The sequence below is a fragment of the Salvelinus alpinus genome, chromosome 12 (genome assembly GCF_045679555.1).
Source record: "Salvelinus alpinus chromosome 12, SLU_Salpinus.1, whole genome shotgun sequence".
Taxonomy (NCBI): domain Eukaryota; kingdom Metazoa; phylum Chordata; class Actinopteri; order Salmoniformes; family Salmonidae; genus Salvelinus; species Salvelinus alpinus.
The window spans coordinates 44,273,412-44,296,850 of NC_092097.1; the positions used below are offsets into that span (position 1 = coordinate 44,273,412).

The 23,439-nt window shown below is 45.0% G+C and overlaps 1 protein-coding gene across 1 annotated transcript in view; it reads right to left on the minus strand.

Moving 5' to 3' along the window:
- LOC139536245 (plexin-A1-like) overlaps positions 1-23,439 on the minus strand; it is a 416,804-nt gene that overhangs the window by 78,037 nt on the left and 315,328 nt on the right. The window contains exons 13-15 of the mRNA XM_071336602.1: positions 9,636-9,787; positions 7,578-7,701; positions 7,285-7,421 (exon numbers count right to left, since the gene is read on the minus strand). Coding sequence (XP_071192703.1) covers positions 7,285-7,421; positions 7,578-7,701; positions 9,636-9,787 — 413 coding nt within the window. The remainder of the gene's footprint in view (positions 1-7,284; positions 7,422-7,577; positions 7,702-9,635; positions 9,788-23,439) is intronic.

Here is a 23,439-nt window from a genome sequence, read left to right on the forward strand (position 1 = left end):
GGGAAAGATAAATGGAACAAAGTCCAGAGAGATCATTGATGAAAACCTGCTCTAGAAGGCTCAGGACCTCAGACTGGGGCAAGGTTCACATTCTAACAGGAAAATGACCCTAAGCACACAGCCAAGACAACGCAGGAGTAACTTCGGGACAAGTCTCTGAGTGGCCCAGCGAGAGCCCGGAATTGAACCCGATTGAACATCTCTGGAGAGACCTGAAAATAGCTGTGCAGTGACGCTCCCCATCCAACCTGACAGAGCTTGAGAGGATCTGTAGAGAAGAATGGGAGAAACTCCCCAAATACAGGTGTGCCAAGCGTGTAGCGTCATTGCCAATAAGAGGCTGTAATCGCTGTCAAAGGTGCTTCAACAAAGTACTGAGTCCTTTAGTAAAAAATCTACAAATAAAACCGTTTTTGTGTCATTATAGGGTATAGTGTGTAGATTGATGAGAGAAAAAAGAATTCAATCCATTTTGGAATAAGGCTGTACTTTCCGAATGGACTGTACTTCCTTTCATTTTTCCAACTGGTACCGGGGGATCTTCAGATGAGTCATTTTGGCCTGTGGGTGTCCTAGAGCAAAACAACCAACATGTACGTGTTTGTGAGTCTCACCTTCCCACGGAGGAGGCACAGCGTGTAGCCCAAACTATTTTGGTTGCTACAGAAAGAAGTTGGCAGATTGGCTGTACCAACTTCAGATGGATCCCACGATGTTGTGGGGGTCGTAGAGCAAAACAGAGAACACAATCGTGTTCTTGAGAAGCCAAACCGTTCAGACGCTACAGACAAATTTTGGATGTCTCATGGTCTGACAAACACTGCTCGAGCTCTATCATCTTTCCCCGCAGATGCGGAAGTGCGACATAGGCGGATGCGGTGGATTGAGACACATCCAATGCAAATAACAGATCTCTAGCTTAAACTGACAGATTTTTATGGGGAGTTTTTTATTATGCTAATTAGATTTATGAGGGGGCGCAGATGTGGACCTTAGGGTTAAGGTTAGGAGTTCAGGTTTTGGGGTTAAAGTTTTGGGTTTAGGGAAAATAGCATTTTGAATGGAAATACAAATTCACGTCAAAAAAGCTATGTGTGTGGGTGTGGAGGTATGTGTGTTCAGGCTGTATGTGTGTGTATATTTGAATTTATCAAGGATCCCCAACAGTTCCTGCCAAGGCAGCAGCTACTCTTCCTGGAGTCCAGCAACATTAAGGCAGTTATATACAATTTAAAAAGTGATATGACATTACATTTCACAACACTTTTCACAAAACATTGTGTTCCCTTAGGGGACTACTCTACTACCACATACCTACAATACAAAATCCATGTGTACCTGTGTGTTGAGTGTGTGTTTTATCATGTGAATGTACGTGCCAGCGCTTGTCTGCGTATGCATGTATCTGTGCCTGTGTGTGTGTCTCTTCACAGTCCCCACTGTTCCATAAGATGTATTTGTATCTGTTTTTTAAATCTGATTCTACTGCTTGCATCAGTTACCTGATGTGGAATAGAGTTCCATTTAGCCATGGCTCTATGTAGTACTGTGCGCCTCCCATAGTCTGTTCTTGACTTGGGGATTGTGAAGAGACCTTTGTTGGCATGTCTTGTGGGGTATGCAACTGAACAATAGTCTAGTTGTGACAAAACTAGGGCTTGTAGGACCTTCCTTGTTGATAGTATTGTTAAAAAGGCATAGCAGCGCTCATTATGGACAGACTTCTCCCCATCTTAGCTACAGTTCTATAAACATGTTTTGACCATGACAGTACACAATCCAGGGTTACTCCAAGCAGCTTAGTCACCTAGTGAATGATTTGTCCCAAATACAGTGCTTTTATTTTTAAAATTTTATTTAGGACTAGCTTATTCCTTGCCACCCATTCTGAAACGAATTGCAGCTCTTTTTTAAGTGTTGCAGTGATTTAACTCGCTGTAATAGCGGACGTGTATAGTGTTGAGTCATTCGCATACATAGACTTTACTCAAAGCCAGTGGCATGTCATTAGTAAAAAGTAAAAAGGGGCCTAGACAGCTGCCCTGGGGAATTCCTGATTCTACCTGGATTATGTTGGAGAGGCTTCCATTAAAGAACACCCTCTGTGTTCTGTTAGACAGGTAACTCTTTGCCCACAATAAAGCAGGGGGTGTAAAGCCATAACACACGTTTTTCTATCTGCAGACTATGATCGATAATGTCAAAAGCCACACTGAAGTCTAACAAAATGGTTCCCACAATCTTTTTATCAACAATTTCTCTCAGCCAATCATCAGTCATGATTGTGCCCTGCTTGTTGAATGTCCTTCCCCATAAGCATGCTGAAAGTCGGTTGTCAATTTGTTTACAGTAAAATAGCATTGTATCTTGTCCCAAATTTTTACCAAGCGTTTACTAAGGGTTAGTAAAAGGATGATTGGTTGGCTATTTGAGACTGTAAAGGGGCTTTACTATTCTTTGTTAACATAATTACTTTTCCTTCCCTCCAGGCCTGAGGGCACACACTTTCTAGTAGGCCTAGATCTTATATATATTTTTTTCTATATATTTCACCTTTATTTAACCAGGTGGGCCAGTTGAGAACAAGTTCTCATTTACAACTGCGACCTGGCCAAGAAAAAGCAAAGCAGTGCGACAAAAAACAACACAGAGTTACACATGGGATAAACAAAAGTACAGTCAATAACAATAGAAAAAATCTATATACAGTGTGTGCAAATGGAGTAAGGAGGTAGGGCAATAAATAGGCCATAGTAGCGAAGTAATTGCAATTCAGCAAATTAACACTGGAGTGAAAGATGTGCAGATGATGATGTGCAAGTAGAAATACTGGTGTGCAAAAGAGCAAAAAAGTAAATTAAAATAAAATGGGGATGAGGTAGGTAGTTTGGTGGGCTATTTACAGATGGGCTATGTACAGCTGCAGCGAACGGTAAGCTGCTCAGATAGCTGATGCTTAAAGTTAGTGAGGGAGATATAAGTCTCCAACTTCAGCGATTATTGCAATTCTTTCCAGTCATTGGCAGCAGAGAACTGGAAGGAAAGGCAGCCAAATGAGGTGTTGGCTTTGGGGATGACCAATGAGATATACCTGCTGGAGCGTGTGCTACGGGTGGGTGTTGATATGGTGACCAGTGAGCTGAGATAAGGCGGAGCATTACCTAGCAAAGACGTATAGATGACCTGGAGCCAGTGGGTCTGGCGACGAATATGTAGCGAGGGCCAGCCAACGAGAGCATACAGGTCACAGTGGTGGGTGGTATATGGGGCTTTGGTGACAAAACGGATGGCACTGTGATAGACAGCATCCAGTTTGCTGAGTAGAGTGTTGGAGGCTATTATTATTTCATAATTTAATCAGTTATATATGGATGTGTAGTGTCAGCATTTGTTGCTAGCAAGTCATGCTTAAGTTTGCTAATCTTACCAATGAAAAAAATCATTATCAGTGGGTTTTGTCAGTGGGTTTTGTGATGAATGAGCAATCTGATTTAATGAATGATGGAGCTGAGTTTACCTTTTTGCCCAAAATTTCATTTGAGGTGCCCCAAAGCTTTTTACAATCATTCTTTATATAATTTATCTTTCTTTCTTAGTATAGTTTCGTCTTCTTTTATTCAGTTTAGTCACATGATTTCTCAATTTGCAGTACGTTTGCCAATCGGTTTGCAGCCAGACTTATTTGCCATTCCTTTTGTCTCATCCCTCTCAACCACACAATGTTTTAATTTCTCATCAATCCGCAGGGATTTAACTGTTTTTAATGGGTGCATGCTTATTAGTAACTGGAATAAGCAATTTCATAAATATGTCAAGTGTAGAGTCTGGTTGCTCCTCATTACACACCACAGAGCAACAACTATTCTTTACATCAACAACATAGGAATCACTACAAAACGTATTGTATGACCTCTTATACACTATATTAGGCCCAGCCATTGGAACTTTGGTATTCCTAGATATAGCTACTATATTGTCACTACATCCGATGGATTTGGATACTGCTTTAAATAAAAAATCTGCAGCCTTAGTAAATATGTGATCAATACATGTTGATGATTTAATTGCTGTGCTGTTTGTCACTAACCTGGCATTTTGACTGATAACCTGAACAAGGTTGCCGGCACTGGTTACAGTTTGAAGCTGTGGGCAGCTTAATGAAAGCCAGTCAATTATTAAATCACCCAGAATATATATCTCTGTTGATATCACATACATTATCAAGCATTTCACACATGTTATCCAGATACTGAGTGTTAGCACTTGGTGGTCTATAGCAGCTTCAGGTGAGGCAGATGAACCTGTAGCCATATTTATTCAACAGTGTGTGTGATGAGTGCACAGACTTTCCTATCTCACAACAATTATTTTGGACATAAATCCCATCTATTGTGGACCAGAAACAGCGAGAAGGAGAGAGAGGAAAGAGGACAAAAACACATTAGTGAGACACCAGCAGCTGAGGGGAAACTAAGTGGAAAGGAAAATAAGCTAGGATGCATTTCTGCAAGCACATCTCGCTGTCTCGTAACAACCAATTTAAACGCCCCGTCTTCCAGGGCATGGCTGAAAGGTGTACGGGGAAGAAGGGAAGGAAAATAAGAAAAAGAAAAGCGCCTTTTCCACATTCCGCTAGCGTCGTCTTGTTGCCCGGGCAACAACTTTCATAACACTTGCCGGCGAAACCCGCGGTGCACCGTACATATTTTGACAAGGTTGTTGTCAGCCGGCACAAAATAATGTGAGAAGAGAGGGCCAGAAATAGATAAACATAGAGACAGAGAGAAAGTGGAGGAAAGGGGTTGCAGAGGGAGTGGCTGAATGATTAGGGTAAATGCACTTTGATTAAAGCGGCCGTGTTGAACTCTGAGACAAAGAAAAAACATTAGGGCGTGAGGGACACGTGGAAAAGTTAGGTCACTTTTCAAATCCATTATTTTAGGGACATAGAACATCACTATGCTAGAGCGGGTCTGAAAGGACAATGCTATGTATGTTCTGTTCCAATATCAAAAGTCTAGTACAGGGGTCACCAACCTTTTCTAGCATGAGAGCTACTTGAAAAAAATGAAACTTGTCTCGAGCTACTATTATTTTCATAGCTTTCAAATCGGCTCATTCTTCTCTTCTCCTTTACCCTGCAGTTCTTCTCCTCGTCCTTGGTGTACAATATATGTGTTTTCTGTTAGCATACCTGGTAAAATAATGGTTAATAAACTACAAAGGGGGCCCCATAAAATTCTGTTTTCTGTTTTAATATTTTTTTTTCCTGGTTTGTGTTTTTTGTTTCATTTTTTACTCGCAATATTACAATTATTCATAGAGAAACAATGAAAATGGATGTTCTGAGTCCATGTCACGGCTTAAAACACATATCAATAATATTTTTTAGGTCTGAAAATAAAACGGTAAAATGTCAATATTTTTATGTAATTCCCCTTTATTTGAGCATCTAGCAAGCGATGTATCGTGATGTTTCTGCTGTTAGGCCCACTGCTGCAACACGTCATGACAAAGTCTGCAAAACAATCGCCACCCAATTGATACAAAAAATCATTATATAGTTCTGCCAGGTAAGCTTACTTTACAGTTTAATTTAATTTAGAAGGTTTTCCGTCTACCCGCAAGACGGTTATCATTAGCATTGCTAACTGGCTACATACAGAGTGATAGATAAACGCTGGGAGCAATATTCCTGCAAATTAATTGGCAGATATTGTGTTACGTTTGGCTTTTTACCAGGGGTGGGATAATGTCAATGTGGCTTTGATTGAACTAGACAAAGTGGCAGCAAACCTCCCAATGGGCATCCACCTTGATTTCACCTATCCTGTTTTTTCAGATTAGTGCAGATGAAGGAGATTAGGGGAGGAAGCTACCTTTGACTATTGAGAGGAGCCCTCGTGTGACTGTAGCAGAACAGATCAAGATGACTAACCCTAACTCTATCAAACACTATCATATTATATTATTACCATCCATTTGTATCGCTAGTATTTGGAATTCTATACTATACCAAATACAGGAGCTGTCTTTTCAGGGCTAGTCAAGGTTTTAGCTCAACATGTTTCCCCATATCAACAGATGTCATTGCAGCATGCATATATTCCCCTTGTATAAACCGTGTCACATATGGCTGTCTATATACCACCCACCAATCATGTTGATAGTGCTTACATTAAATGTAAAGCTAACTGTTCCAAGAAACTACAGTCTGCGTAGCAAGATAAATGTATGGGTAAGATAAATGTATGGGTAAGATAAATGTATGTGTAAGATAAATGTATGGGTAAGATAAATGTATGGGTAAGATAAATGTATGGGTAAGATAAATGTATGGGTAAGATAAATGTATGGGTAAGATAAATGTATGTGTAAGATAAATGTATGGGTAAGATAAATGTATGTGTAAGATAAATGTATGGGTAAGATAAATGTATGGGTAAGATAAATGTATGGGTAAGATAAATGTATGGGTAAGATAAATGTATGGGTAAGATAAATGTATGGGTAAGATAAATGTATGGGTAAGATAAATGTATGGGTATTTCCAGGGTTTGTAAAGGGGGGCTGAACTGGCTGGTTTTGCCTCAGTGTTCCTCTTCCTCATTATGAAATGCGACTGAGAAGATGAAATGAGTATCTTGTGGGGTGGTTTGATGTGGGCTGTGACCATTTGATTGTCTTCTCCCATGTTCTTCTCTCATTCAGTTTTCATTCTTTTAGTTTTCTATGTTTCCCAACCCTCTTCTTAGATGTGTTAAGAAGGCATTCTCCTCTCTGTGAGGTTCTGACTATCTGCTAATATGTTCATTTGAGGCTTTATATGAGTGCACGGAACCCTGCGAGTTCACGGTGTGTGTGTGTTTCACCATGACGGACTATGAAAGGCAGAGACCGCTCGCTGCAGGGGAACAGACTCTCTGTGTATCGTGTTCTCGCCTTTCCAGCTTCTCTGAATATCCCATCGAACGTTGGAGAATTTACCAAGCTCGTAACATGTAGCGCAACGGGCAAACATGATTACTATAGAGAGTATTTGAAACCCTAATTCTAGATCATTGCTCTTCAATGGAGGGTAAACCATAGAACGTTGGTCATGCCCGTAGCAGAGATGGTCATTCCCGTCACAAATAACAGTAGTCATTCTCAAAATAAATGCAAGTTAGTCCGACCACTTACAGCAGTTAACTTATAGAGATATCGATACAGCACTAAACACAATAATGTTATCAATAATAAACAACATCCCAAAGACAAGACGAGTGGGCGATGAGAGTTTACCTCTCGAAGCGGCAGGGATGGAGGCCGATCTTGACAGCCACCGCGCTGCCCGCGTTGAGGTGGCTCCCCTCAATGGTGATGCGAGTACCCCCCGAGAGGGGGCCCTTGGAGGGCTGTACCCGTGTGAAATAGGGAGACTGGGGAAGAGGAACACACCAAGAGAAGATGTCAGATATAGGAATTCATTTGTTCTGGGATCAACTGTTGTTCTGGGATCAACTGTTGTTTTTCAATTGATGAAAGAACACAACCTTACAGAAGGACATTTCAACACAGCTATGATGAGAGCTTACCACAAAAGTGAAGGCCTTGGGTGAGACAACTTTGTAGTCGGTGTGTGTGCAGTCCCTCACACATACTTCCACGTGAGCCTCCTGCACACGGTAACCTGTCGCATCAGCCAGCTTACACACAATCCTGAGAGAGAGAGAGTGAGTGGCACTACACATATGATCATAGCCATTTAAATATCCATAGCATCAGTCCAAGGGTAACCAAGCCATAGAACATAGCAATAGCCCTGCACATGTGATGTGTGATGATGACATCCACTTGTACCTAGAGACGTACGATAGGAGAGAGGTTCAATGTGTCTCTATGAGTGTATTAGAGGAGATTATAACCCCATAAACCTTGTGTTTGGCCTTGGGCGGCGGCTTGCCAAATGAAAAGGAAAATTCAGGCAGAGGACGAGAGTCTGAGGTGGTTGGGCACCGCGGGCGAGAACACACACAGACATGTGCTATCATGTGTGTAATCAGCGCGGACACACCACGCACAGAGGCTTGAGCACACACATACACGGATGCATGCATGCATACACACACAAACAGACACGCACACAGAGCCCTCATGTTTTACCCTTCTCAGACACTCTGGACTGTTAATTAGCCACATAAGAAAAGAGAGATGGATTTAAGTGAGAGGGGGGTGATTAATTGAACAAGCTCGTATCCTTCCCATCTCTCTGCTGTCCCCCCCTCACTCCCTCCCTCTCTTTATCCGCCTGCGATGAGTTATTAACTTTTGTCCTCGCTGTAGGTGGCCACGGCAACCGCTCTCCATCGCCGTGGCGATGACGTCCGCGTTCCGATGCAATTATTTGTTTGGTCTCACGCAGGCAGGGACAACGAATAGAGTGAGGAGAATTTTTAGGAGATGATTGTTTAAATGGAGCCATTTTCACTGGCATCATCACAGTGACGATAAGAGGAATATCAGGTAGAGAAATTCGAACCAAATAACAGAGGTAGAGACAGAATGATATACTGTATGTGAGTGTGAGAAAATTATCTGACGATGTACAGATTTATTATTATGTGTGTATACTCTATTTGCATGTGCTGTATGCACACAACCTACTGTCGGAGGACGTGTGTGTGTGCAAGTGTGTTTGCGCATCTACTCCTTTGTGAGAGCGTGTGGGCTGAGCTTGACCAGACCTGAATCCGTGACGACCTTCTCTAATCTCCACACTGCACATGCCAGTTAACCCTAACCTTTGTGCTCATTGCCGTAACCTGCCTCCTCCGTTACGGCTCTGACAGGGTTACAGAGATGACACGAGCAGTCACTTCCGAGTCGCTCCATATGGGGAAAATGCCTTTAAATCACTCTGACTGGTTTACAGTGTGGACCACTGCCGCCAAGTGTTTGCCATCATGGTAACGTGCCCTACTTGTAACCGGAAAGACGGGGGTCAAGCGTTAGCCCCTCATGTTTGGAGGTGACAGCAGGGTTGAAACAAACACAAGTATCCTTGAAACAACTATCTTCATATACAGTAGGGTCCAAATATGTTTAAGTACAGATATAAAGTAAAACATAAATATCCATCCACTTTTATGATTGTAGGATATTTGTCAGTACCGATGACAGTGACACAAAGTGTTTTTGTTTGTTGGCGGACCTTGTGGTGCTTGGGGAAATGCAGCTTTCCTTTAGTCATTTACGCTTCTCAACACTAAGGTCCTTCATATAAGCATCATACACTCTCACCATGAGTCAGTGAGCGTTTATGACGTCAGCGTGATTTGATTACGGTTGAAAAGGTGTTTGTGCATGATCTGTATCTCTTAGTGAGCCAGACAAGTCTCCTAGGATGCCAGGAAGTAAGAGAATGTGACAATGGGTTAAGAGGAGGAGAAGAGATAAGAGGAACAGGAGAGGGAGAGACTAGGGCATTTGTGGCCTGGAACAAAGAGATGAAAGAGAAGAAAGTGAGATGGGCAGATAGAAAATAGGGCTAACAGTTGGAGGGAGGGGAGACATGCATACCGAGAGAGAGATAAAGAGATGGAATAAGGCATCAAAACAGAGGAAGGAGTACAAAGAGTCTAATAGTCACTGACTGTTCAGCGCTGATGTACTCTGCCTCCACGGGTGTGCAGGCCACCTTGCCGATGCGGACCCCCGTCTGGATGTCCTTGAACTGCAGACCCAGGTTCTCCCCCGTGATGGTCAGCATGGTTCCACCCTGTCTGGGACCCGTCTCTGGAGACAACTGGAGAGGAGTGATGACAGACCTGAGATTCTAGTTTTAATTTCACCTGCACAAGTACAGTGAAATTAATTTATTGCAAACTCCAAATCCAACAATGCAGTAACCAATATCAATATAACACTAAAAATAACAAGGCAGAACAAAAGCACACAATAAATAAAAAGAAGAAGAACAAGCAGGGTCAGAGTCAGTTCCAATACCATGTTTCCAATGTGCAGAGATACTGGAGTGATGGAGGTAGACGTGTTGGGGTAAGATGACTAGGCATCATGATGCATGATAAATAGAGTGGCTACAGCGTATATGATGATTGTATGTGAGTGCGTGTGTGTCGAGTCAGTATAAATGGGTGCGCATCTTGTGAGTGTGTTGGTGTGTCAGTGTGCGGGAGTGTGTAGAGTCCTGTGAGTGTGCATAGAGACTATAAATATAAATAAAATACAAGGGTCAACTCAGATAGCCATTCTGTTAGAAGCTGTTCAGGAGCCTGTTGGTATCAGACTTGATGCACCGGTACTGCTTCCCGTGCGAAAGCAGAGAGAACAGTCTATGTCTATTACTGTTATAAGCTAGTAGTATTATCATTATAAGTTATAGGACTCAAACCTAGGTTCCTGCATCATTCAGTCTGGTTTTGACAATATGTATGTATGAATGCCATGCCAAAAAAGCACCATTGCATTGACATTTAACAGAGAGAGATTTTGATATTGGCTTCAAAAGGTTAATTTCCAAAGTCGTGAACTTGACCATCCAACATATTGCCACAGGTGCATGTTTATGTTGGTCATGTTCACACACCATTCGAAGCTCCCACAAATGAGCTTGATTTTTAGCTGTGATTTTCAACACAGCTTTGTTTATATACCCATCCACCCAAACAGCCCCTTTAACACTCAAGTGTTTTAGTACTATATCTCTTGACACAAGGATGCAAATAATCATGGCTTCTAAACCTTCAAGCTGCATACTGGACCCTATTCCAACTAAACTACTGAAAGAGCTGCTTCATGTGCTTGGCCCTCCTATGTTGAACACAATAAAGGGCTCTCTATCCACCGGATGTGTACCAAACTCACTAAAAGTGGCAGTAATAAAGCCTCTCTTGAAAAAGCCAAACCTTGACCCAGAAAATAAATAAAAATATCGGCCTATATCGAATCTTCCATTCCTCTCAAATGTTTTTGAAAAAGCTGGCAACTCACTGCTTCCTGAAGACAAACAATGTATACGAAATGCTTCAGTCTGGTTTAAGACCCCATCATAGTCTGAGACTGCACTTGTGAAGGTGGTAAATTACCTTTTAATGGCGTCAGACCCGAGGCTCTGCATCTGTCCTCGTGCTCCTAGACCTTAGTGCTGCTTTTGATACCATCGATCACCACATACTTTTGGAGAGATTGGAAACCCAAATTGGTCTACACAGACAAGTTCTAGCCTGGTTTAGATCTTATCCGTCAGAAAGATATCAATTTGTCTCTGTGAATGGTTTGTCCTCTGACAAATCAACTGTAAATTTCGGTGTTCCTCAAGGCTCCGTTTTAGGACCACTATTGTTTTCACTATATATTTTACCTCTTGGGGATGTCATTCGAAAACATAATGTTAACTTTCACTGCTATGCGGATGACACACAGCTGTACATTTCAATGAAACATGGTGAATCCCCAAAATTGCGCTAGAAGCCTGTGTTTCAGACAAAAGGAAGTGGATGGCTGCAAACGTTCTACTTTTAAACTCGGACAAAACAGAGATGCTTGTTCTAGGTCCCAAGAAACAAAGAGATTTTCTGTTGAATCTGACAATTAATCTTGATGGTTCTACAGTCGTCTCAAATAAAACTGTGAAGGACCTCGGCGTTACTCTGGACCCTGATCTCTCTTTTGACAAACATATCAAGACGCTTTCAAGGACAGCTTTTTTTCATCTACGTAACATTGCAAAAATCAGAAACTTTCTGTCCAAAAATGATGCAGAAAAATGTATCCATGCTTTTGTTACTTCTAGGTTAGACTACTACAATGCTCTACTTTCCGGCTACCCGGATAAAGCACTAAATAAACTTCAGATAGTGCTAATTACGGCTGCTAAAATCCTGACTAGAACCACATTTTTTTATCATATTACTCCAGTGCTAGCCTCCCGACACTGGCTTCCTGTTAAGGCAAGGGCTGAATTCAAGGTGTTACTGCTAACCTACAAAGCATTACATGGGCTTGCTCCTACCTATCTTTACGATTTGGTCCTGCCGTACATACCTACACGTACGCTACGGTTGCATGCCTACTAATTGTCTCTAGAATTTCTAAGCAAACAGCTGGAGGCAGGGCTTTCTCCAATAGAGCTCCATTCTTATGGAATGGTCTGCCTACCCATGTGAGAGACGCAGACTCGGTCTCAACCTTTAAGTCTTTACTGAAGACTCATCTCTTCAGTGGGTCATATGATTGAGTGTAGTCTGATCCAGGAGTGTGAAGGTGAACGGAAAGGCTCTGGAGCAACGAACCGCCCTTGCTGTCTCTGCCTGGCCGGTCCCCTTCTCTCCACTGGGATTCTCTGCCTCTAACCCTATTACAGGGGCTGAGTCACTGGCTTACTGGTGCTCTTCCATGCCGTCCCTAGGAGGGGTGCGTCACTTGAGTGGGTTGAGTCGCTGACGTGGTCTTCCTGTCTGGGTTGGCGCCCCCCCCCCCTTGGGTTGTGCCGTGGCGGAGATCTTTGTGAGCTATACTCGGCCTTGTCTCAGGATGGTAAGTTGGTAGTTGGAGATATCCCTCTAGTGGTGTGGGGGCTATGCTTTGGCAAGGTGGGTGGGGTTATATCCTGCCTGTTTGGCCCTGTCCGGGGTATCATCGGATGGGGCCACAGTGTCTCCTGACCCCTCCTGTCTCAGCCTCCAGTATTTATGCTGCAGTAGTTTATGTGTCGGGAGGCTATTTCTCCTGTCTTATCCGGTGTCCTGTGTGAATTTAAGTATGCTCTCTCTAATTCACTCTTTCTTTCTCTCTCTCTCGGAGGACCTGAGCCCTAGGACCATGCCTCAGGACTACCTGGCATGATGACTCCTTGCTTTCCCCAGTCTACCTGGCCGTGCTGCTGCACCAGTTTCAACTGTTCTGCCTCCGGCTATGGAACCCTGACCTGTTCACCAGACATGCTACCTGTCCCAGACCTGCTGTTTTCAACTCTCTAGAAACAGCAGGAGCGGTAGTGATACTCTTAATGATCGGCTATGAGAAGCCAACTGACATTTACTCCTGAGGTGCTGACTTGTTGCACCCTCGACAACTACTGTGATTATTATTATTTGACCAAGCTGGTCATTTATGAACATTTGAACATCTTGGCCATGTTCTGTTATAATCTCCACCCGGCACAGCCAGAAGAGGACTGGCCACCCCTCAGAGCCTGGTTCCTCTAGGTTTTTTCCTAGGTTTTGGCCTTTCTAGGGATTTTTTTCCTAGCCACCGTGCTTCTACACCTGCATTGCTTGCTGTTTGTGTCACGTTCCTGACCTGTTTTCTGTTAGTTTTGTATGTGTTAGTTGGTCAGGACGTGAGTTTGGGTGGGCAGTCTATGTTTTCTGTTTCTATGTTGGTTAATGGGTACCTAATATGGTTCTCAATTAGAGGCAGGTGGTTTTCATCTCCTCTGATTGAGAATCATATTAAGGTAGGTAGTTTCACAGTGTTTGTTTGTGGGTGGTTGTCTCCTGTGTCTGTGTCTATGTTGCACCATACGGGACTGTTTCGTTCGTTCGTCATTTTGTGTAGTCATTTTCCTGTTCGTGAGTTCTTCGTGTTTCATGTAAGTTCGTCATCCAGGTCTGTCTACTCTGTTTGTTGTTTTGTTAGTTTCAAGTGAAGTTCGTGTTTTCTTTAATAAATAATGTCATATCAAGACGCTGCATTTTGGTTCAATCCCTGCTCCTCCTCTTCGGATGAAGAGGAGGAGGAACGCCGTTACAGAACCACCCACCAATCCAGAACCAAGCAGCGCAAGTTTGAGCAGCGGCCAAGAAATCAGGACTCATGGACTTGAGAGGAAGTATTGGAGGGAAAAGGACACTGGGCTCACATTGGGGAATATCGCCGCGCTCGTGAGGAGATGGAGGCAGCGAGAGCCCAAGAGCGGTGGTATGAGGAGGCAGCAAGGAGACGTGGCTGGAAGCCCGAGAAGAGACCCCAAAAATGTATTGGGGGGGGGCTAAGAGGTAGTGGGCCGAGGGCAGGTAGGAAACCTGCGCCCACTTCCCAGGCTAACCGTGGAGAGCGGGAGTACGGGCAGACACCGTGTTACGCAGTAGAGCGCACGGTGTCTCCTGTACGTGTGCATAGCCCGGTGCGGGTTATTCCACCTCCCCGCACTGGTAGGGCTAGATTGAGCATTGAGCCAAGTGCCATGAAGCCGGCTCTACATATCTGGCCACCGGTGCGTCTCCTCGGGCCGGCTTACATGGCACCAGCCTTACGCATGGTGTCCCCGGTTCGCCTACATAGCCCGGTGCGGGTTATTCCACCTCCCCGCATTGGTCGGGCGACGGGGAGCATTCAACCAGGTAAGGTTGGGCAGGCTCAATGCTCAAGGGAGCCAGTACGCCTGCACGGTCCGGTATTTCCGGCGCCACCTTCCCGCCCCAGTCCAGTACCACCAGTGCCTACACCACGCACCAGGCTTCCAGTGCGTCTTCAGAGCCCTGTTCCTCCTCCACGCACTCTCCCTATGGTGCGTGTCTCCAGCCCAGTGCCTCCAGTTCCGGCACCACGCACTAAGCCACCTGTGCGTCTCCAGAGTCCTGTACACACTGTTACTTCTCCCCGTACTCGTCCTGAGGTGCGTGCCCTCAGCCCGGTACCACCAGTGCCGGTACCACGCACCAGGCACATAGTACGTTTTGAGAATCCAGTGTGCCCTGTCCCTGCTCCCCGCACTAGCCTGAAGGTGCGTGTCCTTAGCCCGGTGCCTCCAGTTCCGGCACCACGCACCAGGTCTACAGTGCGCCCTATCCGGCCAGAGCCATCCGTCTCCTCAGCGCCATCTGAGCCATCCGTCTCCCCAGCGCCATCTGAGCCATCCGTCTCCCCAGCTCCATCTGAGCCATCCGTCTCCCCAGCGCCATCTGAGCCATCCGTCTCCCCAGCGCCATCTGAGCCATCCGTCTCCCCAGCGCCATCTGAGCCATCCGTCTCCCCAGCGCCATCTGAGCCATCCGTCTGTCCCGAGCCATTAGAGCCGCCCGTCTGTCCCGAGCCGTCAGAGCCGTTCGTCAGTCAGGAGCCGCTAGAGCCATTCGTCAGTCAGGATCTGCCAGAGCCGCCAATCAGACAGGATCTACCAGAGCCGCCAACCAGACAGGATCTGCCAGAGCCGCCAACCAGACAGGATCTGCCAGAGCCGCCAACCAGACAGGATCTGCCAGAGCTGCCAGCCAGACAGGATCTGCCAGAGCCGCCAGCGAGCCATGAGCGTCCAGAGCCGTCAGCGAGCCATGAGCAGCCAGAGCCGTCAGCGAGCCATGAGCAGCCAGAGCCGTCAGCCTGCCATGAGCGTCCAGAGCCGTCAGCCTGCCATGAGCGTCCAGAGCCGTCAGCCTGCCATGAGCGTCCAGAGCCGTCAGCCTGCCATGAGCGTCCATAGCCGTCAGCCTGCCATGAGCGTCCAGAGCCGTCAGCCTGCCATGAGCGTCCAGAGCCGTCAGCCTGCCATGAGCGTCCAGAGCCGTCAGCCTGCCATGAGCGTCCAGAGCCGTCAGCCTGCCATGAGCGTCCAGAGCCGTCAGCCTGCCATGAGCGTCCAGAGCCGTCCGCCAGTCATGAGCGTCCGGAGTTGTCATTCATCCAGAACTGCCTCTCAGTTCAGAGCTGTCTCTCTGTCCGGAGCTGCCCTTCAGTCCGGAGTTGCCTCTCTATCCTGAGCTACCTCTCTATCCTGAGCTATCCCTCTGTCCTGAGATACCTCTCTGTCCTGAGCTACCTTGTCCCGGAGCTGTCCTTGATCTTGGTGTTGCCACTTAAATTAGGTGGGTTTAATAAGAGGGTGGTCAGTCGGAGGGGGAGACGTAAGCTGGGATTGACTATGGTGGGGTGGGGACCTCGCCCAGAGCCTGAGCCACCACCGTGGTCAGATGCCCACCCTGACCCTCCCCTAGACTTTGTGCTGATGCGCCCGGAGTTCGCACCTTAAGGGGGGGGTTATGTCACGTTCCTGACCTGTTTTCTGTTAGTTTTGTATGTGTTAGTTGGTCAGGCCGTGAGTTTGGGTGGGCAGTCTATGTTTTCTGTTTCTATGTTGGTTAATGGGTACCTAATATGGTTCTCAATTAGAGGCAGGTGGTTTTCATCTCCTCTGATTGAGAATCATATTAAGGTAGGTAGTTTCACAGTGTTTGTTTGTGGGTGGTTGTCTCCTGTGTCTGTGTCTATGTTGCACCATACGGGACTGTTTCGTTCGTTCGTCATTTTGTGTAGTCATTTTCCTGTTCGTGAGTTCTTCGTGTTTCATGTAAGTTCGTCGTCCAGGTCTGTCTACTCCGTTTGTTGTTTTGTTAGTTTCAAGTGAAGTTCGTGTTTTCGTGTTTTCTTTAATAAATAATGTCATATCAAGACGCTGCATTTTGGTTCAATCCCTGCTCCTCCTCTTCGGATGAAGAGGAGGAGGAACGCCGTTACAGTTTGGGGTTTCAGGCTGGGTTTCTGTACAGCAATATGATATATCAGCTGATGTAACAAGGGCTATATAAATACATTTGATTTGATTTATCAAAACACCAGCTGCCCAGTCTTTCAAGTCTCACTATTCATCTGCTAAATACTATTAGAAAGAGTTCAGGTTATGACCCATTTTCTTTAGTGAATGATCCTGAGGGTGCTTTAGAGGTGCTCCCGGCTGCCCACAGCTGCCTTGTACTAATCAGTGGACCATTTATCTGGACCTGTACAAACAATGGCCATGTCTATATCATTCATCTAGCATGATTAAGACCTGCGTTAATTAGATTAATGCTGAGGGTAACATCCATTTGTCTGACCCACCCACCCTGGTTATTCACTGTTCGCTCACCCCCTCTACAGCTGCTGGTCGCTGAGGTGACATTTTGACCCCCGGTGGGACAAAGTCGGTGTGTGTGTGTGTGTGTGTGTGTGTGTGTGTGTGTGTGTGTGTGTGGCGTCAGCCTGCCCGCCTAGTGGTTAGAGCGTTGGACTAGTAACCGAAAGGTTGCAAGATCGAATCGCCGAGCTGACAAGGTAAAATCAGTCGTTCTGCCCCTGAACAAGGCAGTTAACCCACTGTTCCTAGGCCGTCATTGAAAACAAGAATGTTCTTAACTGACTTGCCTAGTTAAAAAAAGGTAAAATAAAATAAATGTAACTTCATGAAACAACAGATAACACTGATAATGCACAGCTTCTGGTGTCTGTAACAAAAAGAAGGAATTATGTTTTTATTTATTTCACCTTTATTTAACCAGGTAGGCTAGTTGAGAACAAGTTCTCATTTGCAACTGCGACCTGGCCAAGATAAAGCAAAGCAGTTCGACACATACAACAACACAGAGTTACACATGGAATAAACAAACATACAATCGATAATACAGTAGGAAAATCTATATGTGAGGAGCTATTGGTCTTAACAAATCTAGAAGCACACACATGGGGAGAGGATATCCATGAGGCCATCAAAGGGATGCTGGCAAAAAGGGGGAGAGATCTGAAGTCAGGGGTCTCCATCACCACAGATGGAGCTCCAGCCATGATAGGAAGAGGGAGGGGACTGGTTGCACGTTTGAAAGAGGACCACCCTAACATCATATCACTGCATCATCCATCAATCTGTCCTGTGTGCCAGTCTGGCAAAAAAGTATTATGAGGACATGACAATGATGATGAAACTGATCAACCTTTTGAGAGCCACATCACTACAACACCGCCTGCTACGAGGCATTATGACAGAGGCCAATGCCAGTTTTGATAACTTACTACTGCACAACAATGTCAGGTGGCTTTGGAACGCTTTTGGGCGATTCAGGAGGAAATCAAAGGTTTCTTATCAGAGCAAAAGAGTGACAAGGCAACTCAGTTTTCGGAGTTTTTGGAAGATGAGGAGAAAATGGAAACAGTTGCATTTTTTCACAGACATGGCATCACACCTTAATCAACTGAATGTTAAGCTGCAGGGACGGGACAACACAGTGTGTGATATGATAATAGCAGTCCGGGCTTTCCGGAATAAATTTCAGCTTTTCAAGAATGATCTCCAGGGAGAACTTGTCCACTTCCCCAATCTTCTTGTGCAAACGCAGGGAGACAAAGATGTTCCCAAACCATGTTGATTTCATCCAGAAGCTGATGGATAACTTCAAGGCTCGCTTTGATGACTTCACTGTTGGAAGAGAACTGCTGCTGCTCATCCAGAACCCCTTCTTGGTCACAAATGTGACAAAGTTGTCAGAAGAAGCAAAACAGATCTTCAGATGGGTAGATGTTGCATCACTGCAAATGGAGTTGATTGAGCAGCAAGAAAATGTGTCTTTGAAGGAGCAGACTGGTGATTGTGACCCTGTTACTTTCTGGGGAAAGATGGTACCTGCAGCTGATGTCCCTGTTCTCAAGACACCGGCGCTATACATCCTGACCATGTTTGGCTCCACATACAGTATTCAGACCCCTTGCCTTTTTCCACATTTTGTTACATTACAGCCTTATTCTAAAATGTATTATATAAAACATTTTACTCAGCATTCTTCACACAATACACCATAATGACAAAGCGAACATAAGTTTTTTGAAATGTTTGCAAATATATTAAATAAAAAACAGACCCTTTGCTACGAGACTCGAAATATAGCTCAGGTGGATCCTGTTTCCATTGATTATCCTTAAGATGTTTCTACAACTTGGAGTCTACCTGTGGTATATTCAATTAATTGGACATGATTTGGAAATTGCACACACCTGTATTCATAAGGTCCCACAGTTGACAATGCATGTCAGAGAAAAAAAAACAAGCCATGAGGTCGAAGAAAATTGACCGTAGAGCTCCGAGACAGGATTGTGTCGAGGCACAGGTCTGGGGAAGGGTACCAAAAAAATTCTGCAGCAATGAAGATCCCCAAGAACAGAGTGGCCTCCATCATTATTAAATGGAAGTTGGGAACATCAAAGACTCTTCCTAGAGCTGGGTGCCCAGCCATACTGAGCGATCGGGGGAGAAGGGCCTTGGTCAGGGAGGTGACCAAGAACACCGATGGTCACTCTGACAGAGTCTAGAGTTCATCTGTGGAGATGGGAGAACCTTCCAGAAGGACAACCATCTCTGCAGCACTCCACCAATCAGACCTTTTTGGTAGAGTGGCCAGACGGAAGCCACTCCTCAGTAAAAGGCACATGACAGCCTGCTTGAAGTTTGCCAAAAGGCACTTAAAGATTTTCTGGTCTGATGAAACTGACAAAATTATTTGGCCTGAATGCCAAGCGTCACGTCTGGGGAAACCTGGCACCATCCCTGGTGGTGGCAGCATCATGCTGTGGAGATGTTTTTCAGCAGCAGGGACTGGGAGACTAGGATTGAGGGAAAGATGGACGGAGCAAACTACAGAGAGATCCTTGATGAAAACCTGTTCCAGAGAGCTCAGGACCTCAGACTGGGGCAAAGGTTTACCTTTCAACAGGACAACGACCCTAAACACACAGCCAAGACAATCCAGGAGTGGCTTCGGGACAAGTCTCTGACTGTCCTTGAGTCGCCCAGCCAGAGCCCGGAACCCAATCGAACATCTCTGGAGAGACCTGCAAATAGCTGTGCAGCATCGCTCCCATCCAATCTAACAGAGCTTGAGAGAAACTCCACAAATACAGGTGTGCCAAGCTTGTAGCGTCATACCCAAGAAGACTCGATGCTGTAATCGGTGCCAAAGGTGCTTCAACAAAGTACTGAGTAAAGGGTCTGAATACTTATGTAAGATTTCCATTATTTAAAAAAATGTATTAGCAAAAATGTCTAAAAACCTGTTTTTGCTTTGTCATTATAGGGTATTGTGTGTAGATTGATGAGGGAAAAACAAACAATTTAATCAATTTTAGAATAAGGCTGTAATGTAACAAAATGTGGAAAAGGTCAAGGGGTCTGAATATTTTCCAAAGGCACTGTAAAATTAGCTGTGAATTAGCCATCTCCACAATTAACTGTATTAAAAATACATACCTTACCAAGCTCACCAATGAACACCTGCACCAGTGTCTCAGAGTTGCTCTCACACCATTTGTGCCAAAGTTCAAAGCATCGGAGGAGACAAAGTGTAACTTCTCTCATTGGTGCAAGGCCCAGAGTGACTTATTTAAGCAATAAGGTCAGAGGCGGTGTGGTATATGACCAATATACCACGGCTAAGGGCTTTTCTTACGCAAATCAAATCACGACCAGGAATACACACGATGCAACTCGGAGTGCTAGGACAAAGCCCTTAGCCGTGGTATACTGGCCATATATCACAAACCCCTGAGGAGCCTTATTGCTATTATAAACCGGTTACCAACATAATTAGAGCTGTAAAACAAAATGTTTTGTCATATCCGTGATATACGGTCTGATATACCATGGCTTTCAGCCAATCAGAATTCAGGGCTCTCTGTCCATCTCCCGCCCTCTCGCTCCGTCTCCCTCGCTCCGTCAACCACACTCCGTCTCCCGCCCTCCCGCGCTCCGTCTCCCACCCGCCGTCTCCCGCCATCCGTCTCCCGCTCCGTCTCCCGCCCTCTCGCTCCGTCTCCCGCCCTCCCGCTCCGTTTCCCGCCCTCCCGCTCCGTCTCCCGCCCTCTCGCTCCGTCTCCCGCCCTCTCGCTCCGTCTCCCGCCCTCTCGCTCCGTCTCCCGCCCTCTCGCTCCGTCTCCCGCCCTCTCGCTCCGTCTCCCTCCCTCTCGCTCCGTCTCCCGCCCTCTCGCTCCGTCTCCCGCCCTCTCGCTCCGTCTCCCGCCCTCTCGCTCCGTCTCTCTCCCTCCCTCTCCGTCTCCCGCCCTCTCGCTCCGTCTCTCTCCCTCTCGCTCCGTCTCCCGCCCTCTCGCTCCGTCTCCCGCCCTCTCGCTCCGTCTCCCGCCCTCTCGCTCCGTCTCCCGCCCTCTCGCTCCGTCTCCCACCCTCTCGCTCCGTCTCCCACCCTCTCGCACCGTCTCCCTCTCTCTACATCAATCTACTGTGTAGTGAAGTCCATCTACATGTACTCTGTAGAACAGAACACATGCATGTATCTTTGTTAATGTTCAAGGGATGCATGCTAGAGGCTAGCAATAACACACTAACAGTTTCAGGGGACCTGTTTTTAGTGGCACAGTGTTTTAAAATAGTATAGTGGTATAAAAACACAGTGGTGGCACAGTGGTATAAAAACGTGTATTATCAAATAACCTGGATATGTGTCACGTGTATTATCAAATAACCTGGATATGTGTCACGTGTATTATCAAATAACCTGGATATGTGTCACGTGTATTATCAAATAACCTGGATATGTGTCACGTGTATTATCAAATAACCTGGATATGTGTCACGTGTATTATCAAATAACCTGGATATGTGTCACGTGTATTATCAAATAACCTGGATATGTGTCACGTGTATTATCAAATAACCTGGATATGTGTCACGTGTATTATCAAATAACCTGGATATGTGTCACGTGTATTATCAAATAACCTGGATATGTGTCACGTGCATTATCAAATAACCTGGATATGTGTCACGTGTATTATCAAATAACCTGGATATGTGTCACGTGTATTATCAAATAACCTGGATATGTGTCACGTGTATTATCAAATAACCTGGATATGTGTCACGTGTATTATCAAATAACCTGGATATGTGTCACGTGTATTATCAAATAACCTGGATATGTGTCACGTGTATTATCAAATAACCTGGATATGTGTCACGTGTATTATCAAATAACCTGGATATGTGTCACATGTATTATCAAATAACCTGGATATGTGTCACGTGCATTATCAAATAACCTGGATATGTGTCACGTGTATTATCAAATAACCTGGATATGTGTCACGTGCATTATCAAATAACCTGGATATGTGTCACGTGTATTATCAAATAACCTGGATATGTGTCACGTGCATTATCAAATAACCTGGATATGTGTCACGTGTATTATCAAATAACCTGGATATGTGTCACGTGTATTATCAAATAACCTGGATATGTGTCACGTGCATTATCAAATAACCTGGATATGTGTCACGTGTATTATCAAATAACCTGGATATGTGTCACATGTATTATCAAATAACCTGGATATGTGTCACGTGCATTATCAAATAAAATGCGCACGCGTCAAGTGTATTAGCAAACGTACAAAGCAGAAAAAGACAAAGACCATGCAAAACACTACGCTTATTCGTCACACATTACTTATCTATCCACAGAGAGGAGGCAGAGAGTCAGAGAGAGAGAAAGAGCGATAGAGTGGCAGAAAAAAGAGGAGAAAACAGAGAAGAGAGAGAAAGAAAAAGAGAAAAGGAGAGAGTGCATTTTGACTGTGCCATGCTCTTTATGTGGGGCCTATTGTTGTCACTGTGTGCAGTGGGTCTGGTCTGGAGATAGCATCTGGTAAGAAAGAGTCTGAGAGGAGAGAGCTGAATCTAAGATGCACACAATGGAGCTGGTCGAGGGTCTTATCACCAAAATTAAAGGGAACATCTACAATGGAGAGAGAATATATTCAGAGCTGGAGAGGGGGATAGAGGGGGGTGAAATGACCTCTGAGTTACGTTTGCAGACAAAGAAGAAGGTGTGTGTGTGTGAGTCATGTGAATTAGCATATATCTAGTCATAACAATGGGACAATGAAGTCATAAGATATGGTCATATAAAAGCATTTGAGCCAATGAGTCTAAAGAGTTGGACATATTCAGTCATATGAATTTATGTATGAATTCATACCTGGCATACATAATGCATATTTTACATGAAGTAATAAGATGGGATCTACTTGAAATGTAAGAAGAACATGATGGATTTGGTCAAAAGAACTAGACTTTAATTGCAATATCAGACAGAGATGAAATATTCTGGAAACAAGCCTACAGAGTCTATATAACAGTGGAGTGTTGCAAACTGATCATGGTCGATTTAGAAACAATTCACTGAGAAACACTAGTTAAGGTCAACTGAATAATGTTCAATTTGTAACACTGCTGCTACTCTGCAATTGCATGCTTCAATACAAAAAAAAGGAATCATGTTGCCGTTAATATCAAAATGCAAGATGGAGGTTCTTTGTCACACTGGTGGTTGTTTTTCAGTGCTGTAACACGGGTGGTGTGGCCAGTGCTGTAACCTGGGTGGTGTGGTCAGTGCTGTAACCTGGGTGGTGTGGTCAGTGCTGTAACCTGGGTGGTGTGGTCAGTGCTGTAACCTGGGTGGTGTGGTCAGTACTGTAACCTGGGTGGTGTGGGCAATGCTGTAACCTGGGTGGTGTGGTCAGTGCTATAACCTGGGTGGTGTGGTCAGTACTGTAACCTGGGTGGTGTGGTCAGTGCTGTAACATGGGTGGTGTGGTCAGTACTGTAACATGGGTGGTGTAGTCAGTACTGTAACCTGGGTGGTGTGGTCAGTACTGTAACCTGGGTGGTGTGGTCAGTGCTGTA